Raw genomic sequence first — 8,551 nt, forward strand, 5'->3', positions numbered from 1 at the left:
TTTGAGACGGAGTCTTGCTCTGTCGCCTGGGCTGGAGTGCAGTGGCCGGATCTCAGCTCACTGCAAGCTCCGCCTCCCGGGTTTACGCGATTCTCCTGCCTCAGCCTCCCGAGTAGCTGGGACTACAGGCGCCCGCCACCTCGCCCGGCTAGTTTTTTGTATTTTTAGTAGAGACGGGGTTTCACCGTGTTAGCCAGGATGGTCTCGATCTCCTGACCTCGTGATCTGCCCGTCTCAGCCTCCCAAAGTGCTGGGATTACAGGCTTGAGCCACCGCGCCCGGCTGGAAGAAGAAACTTGATTGGCTAATAAACATCTGAGATGTTACACTGTGCAATAGGAAAATGAAAATTATGTGTGTGTATGTATGTATGTATGTGTGTATATATATATATATATATATTTGATAAAAATGAAAAGGCTGACAATTCCAAGTATTGACAAGAATGTGGAGCACAAGGAAATCTCATACATTGCTAGAAATAGATTTGTCCATCCACTTTGGAGAATCTTTAGTAAAGTGAAACATGTATATATCTTTTGACCCAGCAGTTCATCTCCTAGGTTTATATTCTACAGAAATCCTTAGAGATAAACACAAGGGGATGTGTTCAATAATTTTTATAGCAGCATTGCTTGGAATTGCAGATGAATTGGAAATAATCCAGATGTTCATCAACAGGCACATGGGACAGATGTATTGGTATATTTATACAATAGAATACCTTATGGCAATGAAAATAAAGTTTGTTTACATGTATCAAAAGGATTAATTTCTGTAAAACAGTTGAATTAAAACAAGTTGCGGAATGATAAATAGATATGCAACCAGAAAAATTCTAAGTGTAGAACATGTAAAAATGTCATAATAGAAATTCTTGAAAATGTTAGAGGGTTGCAGTGAGGCTATATTTGTGGTGTCTAGTTTTTTGAGGTAGATGGCAAGTACATAGTATTTGTTACATCATTCTCTATATTTTTCTGAATGTCTGAATATTAAACACCTAGTCAGTAGATAGAATCCATTTGCATGATTGAATATTCAGGGAAGTGAAGAGATTATTGATAGGGTAAGGTTCCTAAGGTGGGGAGTAGGATGAGATCCAAAGTGGAGGTAAAGGGATTGTCTTTAAAAAGACTGTAAAGGAGCTATAATTTTGGTAGACATATCAAAGAATTGGTTGACCATTGGATAGATTATTTTCATAAATGTTTATTTTTTTTGGCTTACAACCTGAAAAGACTGTGACGCATGTTTATGAATATGCATGAGAAAATGTGAAAATGGCACGTTTGCAGTCTGGTGAAAATGTAAGCTAACATTATAGACTTATAGATCTATAAGACTTCCTCCTAGGCTTATTTACTTACTATCTAGAGGAGGCAGCAAGATGATTTTAAAATGATATTTCGATATGTTTTATTGTGTCATGTACAGTAAAGTGGGTTTTCTTCTTTGAAAAATACTTAGGAACTTTCTAAACTTCAACTGTTTTCTTTTTTTTTTTTTTGCCTTATTGTCTTCGTGTTGAGTAATCATTTTTGTGACTCTGCTTCATTTCCTTGCTCTAAGTTGAGACATTTTTTTCCCCTGTAGCTGTTTTCTTCTGAGTATGAAAGATGACAGCATTGAAGGCATTTATGACACTCTAAAGCAGTGTGCATTGATTTCTAAATCTGCTGGAGGAATTGGTGTTGCTGTGAGTTGTATTCGGGCTACTGGCAGCTACATTGCTGGGGTAAGTTTCTGCCATTTGACTTTTAAAAGGGGATTCAAGTCTAAAAGCAACCAGATTTATGGTTGAGAGGGCATATGCTATTTTTTGTGAGTCCTGGGTCTCTGTTAATTACTAAATGGCTATGTGACTTGGAATGAGTCATTTCACTTCTGGCTTCATTTTTATCTATGTTATTAGACGTTTAGATTTGACTAGATAATTTCTAGAATCCTTTTTAGCTCAGGTTTTAGAATTCTGGCTTATTTTAGCAGTAATAAGAACAGTTATCATTTATTGATTGCTTACTGTATGTTAAGTCTGTTTTAAATGTTTTACATGAAGTACTCATTTGACCCTTACTACAACCCTATGAGGTAGCTGTGATTATAGACTCATGCCAGGAATTTTATTCCTTAAAATAACCTTGTGAATAAAGGTGCCATTGTCTAATTTTACAAGTGAGGAAATTGAGACTTAGAAAGTTGCTACTTTCTGAGATCAATCACTTAATATGTGGTAGAGCCAGGATACAAGATTTATGCATTGACACTTTATGATGTAAACTTCAGCCCTTTGTTAGTTTACTATTCATTGGGAGTCAAGATAATGGTTTTGAGTTAGACCTGGATTTAAATCCTAGCTCCACTACTTAACTAGTAATGTGGCCTGGAGTTAGTTATTTTATGTCTGAGTTTGTTTCCTTTTCTGTAAGGTGAAGAAAATATCTAACCCTGTAGAATAAAGTTCCGGAAGGAAATTATTCCATTATGTTGTGTTTTGGAGGTACTGTGATATATGCAGCACTTTACACAATGGTAGAGTGAGCCATTGCTCACTTATCTTTCTAGACTGTTTAAAGGCTTGTATTGGGATCAGAAGGGTTATTTGAAGAATTTGATGGAGTGTCTTCTAGTCATAGGAGTCTCTATTTTCTTAACATCATTCTAGAGTCCACTTATTGCTGAGAATCTCCTTTTACCTTATTTATTGCCCTGATATAGCTACTGCATGTAATTCTTATTATAAATTGCCTTGATTTCTTTTGGGAAAAGGGCATTGTAGTAGTGTTTATATTCTTTTTTACTCTACCCAAAGTGTATCTTTATATAATGACCTTTAGAAGATGTAGAGTTTAAATTTAGCTACCTTGATTTTCGATCCCTTTGACTTGTAATTGTTACATCTCATTGTAAATTAGAAATGCCGTGAGGTAACTTAGTACATAATTGTAATTTATTCAGCATTTTGTTGATTTTATTTGGGCATTATTTTTCCAAAGCAGAAGTAGAGATGGAGAGCAGGTAAAACTTCTTAGATTGCTACCTAGAAATTAGGCATCTTTTTTGATAAAAGAATGGGGCCATTTTGTTCTTTTCTTTGCTGACTGCCCTCTGTCTTTTCTATCATGGTCTCTCTTTTAGACTAACGGCAATTCCAATGGCCTTGTACCAATGCTGAGAGTATATAACAACACAGCTCGATATGTGGATCAAGGTGGGAACAAGGTATGCTCCATGACTTGAAAGTACTGGAAATCAGAACTAAAGGTGTTTTAGTCATATACACTTAAGATGGCTCATTTATGTGTGGTTTCTGATTACTTATTTTTTACTTGTAAAATCAATTTGAGGAGGTATAATTATTTTAATACACATATACTTTAAATGTACAGTTTGATGGGTTTTGACAAATGTTACACTTGTGTAATCCCCACATTGATAAAGAGGTAGAACATTTCCATTACCCCAAAATCTTTTCTCCCTCATATACCTTTACATTCAGTCACCCCTGTCACCCCTACCCACACATACTTTATCCCTGGCTCTGGACAACCACTGATCTATTCAGCTTTCTTTTTTTTTTTTTGAGACGGAGTCTCACTCTGTCGCCGGGGCTGGAGTGCAGTGGCCGGATCTCAGCTCACTGCAAGCTCCGCCTCCCGGGTTCACGCCATTCTCCTGCCTCAGCCTCCCGAGTAGCTGGGACTACAGGCGCCCGCCACCTCGCCCGGCTAGTTTTTTGTATTTTTTAGTAGAGACGGGGTTTCACAGTGTTAGCCAGGATGGTCTCGATCTCCTGACCTCGTGATCCGCCCGTCTCAGCCTCCCAAAGTGCTGGGATTACAGGTTTGAGCCACCGCGCCCGGCCTCAGCTTTCTTACATAATAGTTTATTTGCAAAGAATTTCTCAAGTTGTAACTCATATAAATATGTCACTTGAAATGGGGTTGTAACATGTGCTCTACGTTTTTCTTTGTTTTTTTTTTTTTTTTTTTTTTTTTTTTTTTTGTCTCTCTTATCACCCAGGCTGGAGTGCAATGGCACAACCTTGGCTCACCGTAGCCTTGACCTCCTGGACTTAAGCAATGCTTCTGCCTCAGCCCTCCCATGTAGCTCAGACCATAGGCCTGTGCCACCACACCCAGCTAATTTTTGTATTTTTTGTAGAGACAGGGGTCTCACCTTCTTGCCTAGGCTGATCTCAAACTCCTAGACCCAAGCAATCTACCCTTCTTGGCCTCCCAAAGTGTTGGAATTACGGGTGTTAGCCACTGCACCTGGCCTTGGTTGTTCTTAAAACAAAAACAAACTGGAATAACAAAACTTTCCCTAATTGGCTGGGTGTAATCCCAGCACTTTGGAGGCTGAGGTGGGCTGATCGCTTAAGCTCATGAGTTCAAGACCACCCTGACGCAACCCCATCTCCACAAAAAATACAAAAATTAACCAGGTATGGTGTAGTTTCAGCTACTTGGGAGGCTGACGTGGGAGGATGGCTAGAGCCTGGTAGGCAGGAGGTTGCAGTGAGCCGAGATACCACTGTACTCCAGCCTGGACAATAGAGCTAGACCTTGTCTCAAACAAAACAGAACAAACAAACAAAAACTCTCCCTAATTCATAGAAGAAACAGTAAAGTTGAGAGAATTGGGTTTTTACCTGATTTTATCAACAGGATGGTTTGCAACTAGAGTCTGCCTTTTGTGACTGTAGGCACACTAATCACCTGTTAGTTTATGAATTTCTCTCTGATGGACGTTGGGGACCGTGATAAGACAGATCAACTTTTTGACCTTCAATAAGAGCACGGCTTATTTTGTAAAAGCAACTTCCTTTGGGCTTTATGTACATGTCATGTTGTATAAAGAGAGCTGAGCTGTTGCTAAAGAGGAGGCTCCATTTGTAGTTCATCATGTCACTTCAGAAAAGTTAACTTTTCTTGTTTCACATTTTGTTTATATCATTCATTCGTTTTTACTCATAGAATTGTAAAATATTACTTTTACAATTGTATATGGAAAACTTACACTTTTATAATACTTTTATGTTATTTAATTCATTGTAGTGAAGATCAAAGGAGATACTATAAAAGTGCTTTGGGAGACATGATGTTTCTTTGTTTCATTTTTATTCTGAAGAGAATTATGATTTATTTACCACTAGCGTCCTGGAGCATTTGCTATTTACCTGGAGCCTTGGCATTTAGACATCTTTGAATTCCTTGATTTAAAGAAGAACACAGGAAAGGAAGAGCAGCGTGCCAGAGATCTTTTCTTTGCTCTTTGGATTCCTGATCTCTTCATGAAGCGAGTGGAGACTAATCAGGTGAGAGATAGGTACTTGTTGGTAATGGCAACTTGATTCACATGAGCTTTCTCTTTTTTAGTCATCTTAAGTCATGCTTAGGAACAGAAGGCATTCTGAACAAGTTAAGAGATGCTGTGCTTGTCTTATATTTCTGTTCTCTGAAGTAGATGCTTTGTGACCTAAATGCTTGAAAGGTCATGTATAAACAGGCAGACCTAGATGTTTGGGCCTGAACCTGAAATTGATTATGTCTACAGCAAATTTCCAAGAGAACTTGTAAAAGTCACCTTATGCTTGCAGTGTTTCTAATGGATTATGCTTGGCTATTTTAAGTTTCTTATGAGTGATTTTGTCCTTTCCTTTATAGGACTGGTCTTTGATGTGTCCAAATGAGTGTCCTGGTCTGGATGAGGTTTGGGGAGAGGAATTTGAGAAACTATATGAAAGGTATGGGAAAAATATAAAAGAAAACAATAATGTTTTAATCATGGTTTCTCTTATTTCAGGGGTCCAAATATCAAAAGTACTTGTCAAGAATCTTTTGAAGCATCTAAGAGAAAAAGTGACTAATAATTTTGGTCATATTTGCTTCCTAACTCTTCACCAAAATTGAGTTGTGTCTTCTTCTTTCTTAAAACTTGGGAATGTATAAATAGGTTATTGGGATTTTAATTGATCCTTATAAAATTAAGATGACTAGCAGGGTTATTTTGCTCTGTCATATAGTACTTTTGATAAGCTATGCTTTATGTTACATAAAGGAATCATGAGTGACTAGGATACATATGTCAATAGTTTATTAAAATTAAATAGGCCAGGTGCAGTGGCTTATATCTGTAATCTCAGCACTTTGGGAGGATGAGGCAGGTGGATCATTTGAGGTCAGGAGTTCAAGACCAGCCTGGCCAACATGGTGAAACCCCATCTCTAGTAAAAATACAAAAATTAGCTGGGCGTGGTGGTGCACACCTGTAGTCCCAGCTACTTGGGAGGCTGAGGTAGGAGAATCGCTTGAACCCGGGAGGTGGAGGTTGCAGTGAGCTGAGATTGTGCCACTGCATGCCAGCCTGGGCGACAGAGCGAAACTCTGTCTCAAAAAAGAAAAAAAAAAATTAGCACAATATTAAGAGATTTGGTTTCCTTAGTTTTTATTCCTTTTTATTATGAAAGATATTATTGGTTTAGTGGGATTGGGATCATTTGAAGGAGCCTAAAACAGCCTCATTTTCCTCTATGGCTTTAGCCAGAGTAAAATAAGTATCATATTTCTTTTTTGCTTTAGCAAAACTTAGAAAAAATTTAAGAGCTTTCATAACTTTATATTTTAATTGTCTTCAAGTTGCCTACAATAAATATATATCGTAGACATTGTAAATAAATATACAATAAATATAGGGAATATATATTAAATAATATTTGTGCCTTTCAGTTATGAGAAACAAGGTCGTGTCCGCAAAGTTGTAAAAGCTCAGCAGCTTTGGTATGCCATCATTGAGTCTCAAACAGAAACAGGCACCCCGTATATGCTCTACAAAGATTCCTGTAATCGGAAGAGCAACCAGCAGAACCTGGGAACCATCAAATGCAGCAACCTGTGCACAGAAATAGTGGAGTACACCAGCAAAGATGAGGTAGGTAGAAAAAATTCTTCCTAGAGTACTAAGAAAAGAACCTTAGGCATTTCCTAGAGTACTAAGAAAAGAACCTTAGGAATTTGTGAATTCCTCACTTGAGATAAGTGAAGGGAGTTTGCATAGTGGTAAGCAGAAGAATACTGTTAAAGGCAGAGAGCAAAGGAAGGAAAGGGTATGATCTGTGCCTATAAATGTTTTTTAGTCTAAGCCGTGTGGGAAAGACACAGTTTTTTCTTATACACACATCATTGTAATAACATTTACTCAAGAAAAATAGAAATATACAGTTATGTTGGTTTAGGACACACACAAAAATGTGTTAGGATGTACATTCAGTTTAAAGTATGTAAGCCTTGAGCCTGGAAAGTGGAGGCTGCAGTGGGCTGAGATTGTGCCACTGTACTCCATCCTGGGTGACAAAGTGAGACCCTGTCTCAAAACAAACAAAAGAAAACAAAACCAAAACAGCAACAAAAAACGTATGTAAGCTTATAAAGAGAGTCCTTTCAGTGAATGGTGAGATCCAATTCTAATCTCAAAGTCTGTAAAGAGACTTCACAGAAGAATCAAGGCTAGAAATGGGGCATGGATTTGATGTTTTAAAAAAAAGTTTTAGAGAGGAGCTTTCCATTTGGAAAGAGTGGTCTGTATGATATGCCAGAGACAGGACTGGGTTTTGTGCAGTGTGGCAAGTAAGTCTGTTTTGATGGTGCAAGTAGATTAATTATTGGAATATGGAGAAATGGCTATGGCTGGGGGAAGGGAGATAGAAGGTAGAAACTGACATGTCCCAGAGATAGGAAGCCCTTGTAGGTTTCTGACAGGAAAATAGTATCAAAATGTTAAGATGAAAATGATGGTTCTTGTGTCTGGTTACAGAGTGTCTTGCTGTGAGAAGAGGTTAGAGGTTAGCCTAGGGAGATGGTTGCAGTAATTGGATGACAGGCTGCTTTCATATTGGGTATAAACTATGGAAATGAGGAAGGTGAAGATCCTCAATTCTAGGACCTTAAAAAAAAAGACAAATGAAAAGTCAGGAAGTAAATGGAAATTGAGTTAAATATATGCTGAATTAATATACATTTTAATTCAAAATTTATTGTGCACCAGCTATATATAAAACACTATGTTAAGTAGCTGAGAATATAAATAAATATGCTGTCCTCTGGAAACTTCTAATTTAGTTGGAAGAAATCGACATATATTGAAGTAACTATTATGTAAGATAGATTATATTATAGAGGCTAGACTGATATATTGAAGTAACTATTATGCAAGATAGATTATATTATAGAGGCTAGACTGACATTTTAAAAATAAAAATCAGATAATGTCATTTGTCTGCACAAAACTACTCTTTGGCTTGCTAACCCACGCAGAATTCCTTTTTTGGGGGGAGTCAAGATTTCACTCTGTTGCCCAGCCTGGAGTGTGGCTCACTGCAACGTCAACAGAGTTCTTTCTTTTTGTAAATTGAGCTATAATTCATTCTTTTTAAAATGTACAATTCATGTTGTTGTGTGTGTGGTTTTTTTTTTTTTGGGGGGGGGTATATCTGCAACTCTGTGCAACCATTACTACTATCTAATGGTAGTATTTTTTTTTTTTTTTTTGA

General features: G+C 37.5%; 1 protein-coding gene across 1 annotated transcript in view; it reads left to right on the forward strand.

Annotated features, from left to right (window-relative positions):
• The window catches only part of RRM1 (ribonucleotide reductase catalytic subunit M1), a 46,069-nt gene that overhangs the window by 24,923 nt on the left and 12,595 nt on the right, over positions 1 to 8,551 (forward strand). The window contains exons 6-10 of the mRNA XM_017894324.1: positions 1,578 to 1,738; positions 3,139 to 3,222; positions 5,159 to 5,320; positions 5,670 to 5,749; positions 6,732 to 6,933. Coding sequence (XP_017749813.1) covers positions 1,578 to 1,738; positions 3,139 to 3,222; positions 5,159 to 5,320; positions 5,670 to 5,749; positions 6,732 to 6,933 — 689 coding nt within the window. The remainder of the gene's footprint in view (positions 1 to 1,577; positions 1,739 to 3,138; positions 3,223 to 5,158; positions 5,321 to 5,669; positions 5,750 to 6,731; positions 6,934 to 8,551) is intronic.

Source organism: Rhinopithecus bieti, unplaced genomic scaffold, assembly GCF_001698545.2.
Source record: "Rhinopithecus bieti isolate Rb0 unplaced genomic scaffold, ASM169854v2 scaffold_21412, whole genome shotgun sequence".
In the NCBI taxonomy this organism is placed as follows: Eukaryota; Metazoa; Chordata; class Mammalia; order Primates; family Cercopithecidae; genus Rhinopithecus; species Rhinopithecus bieti.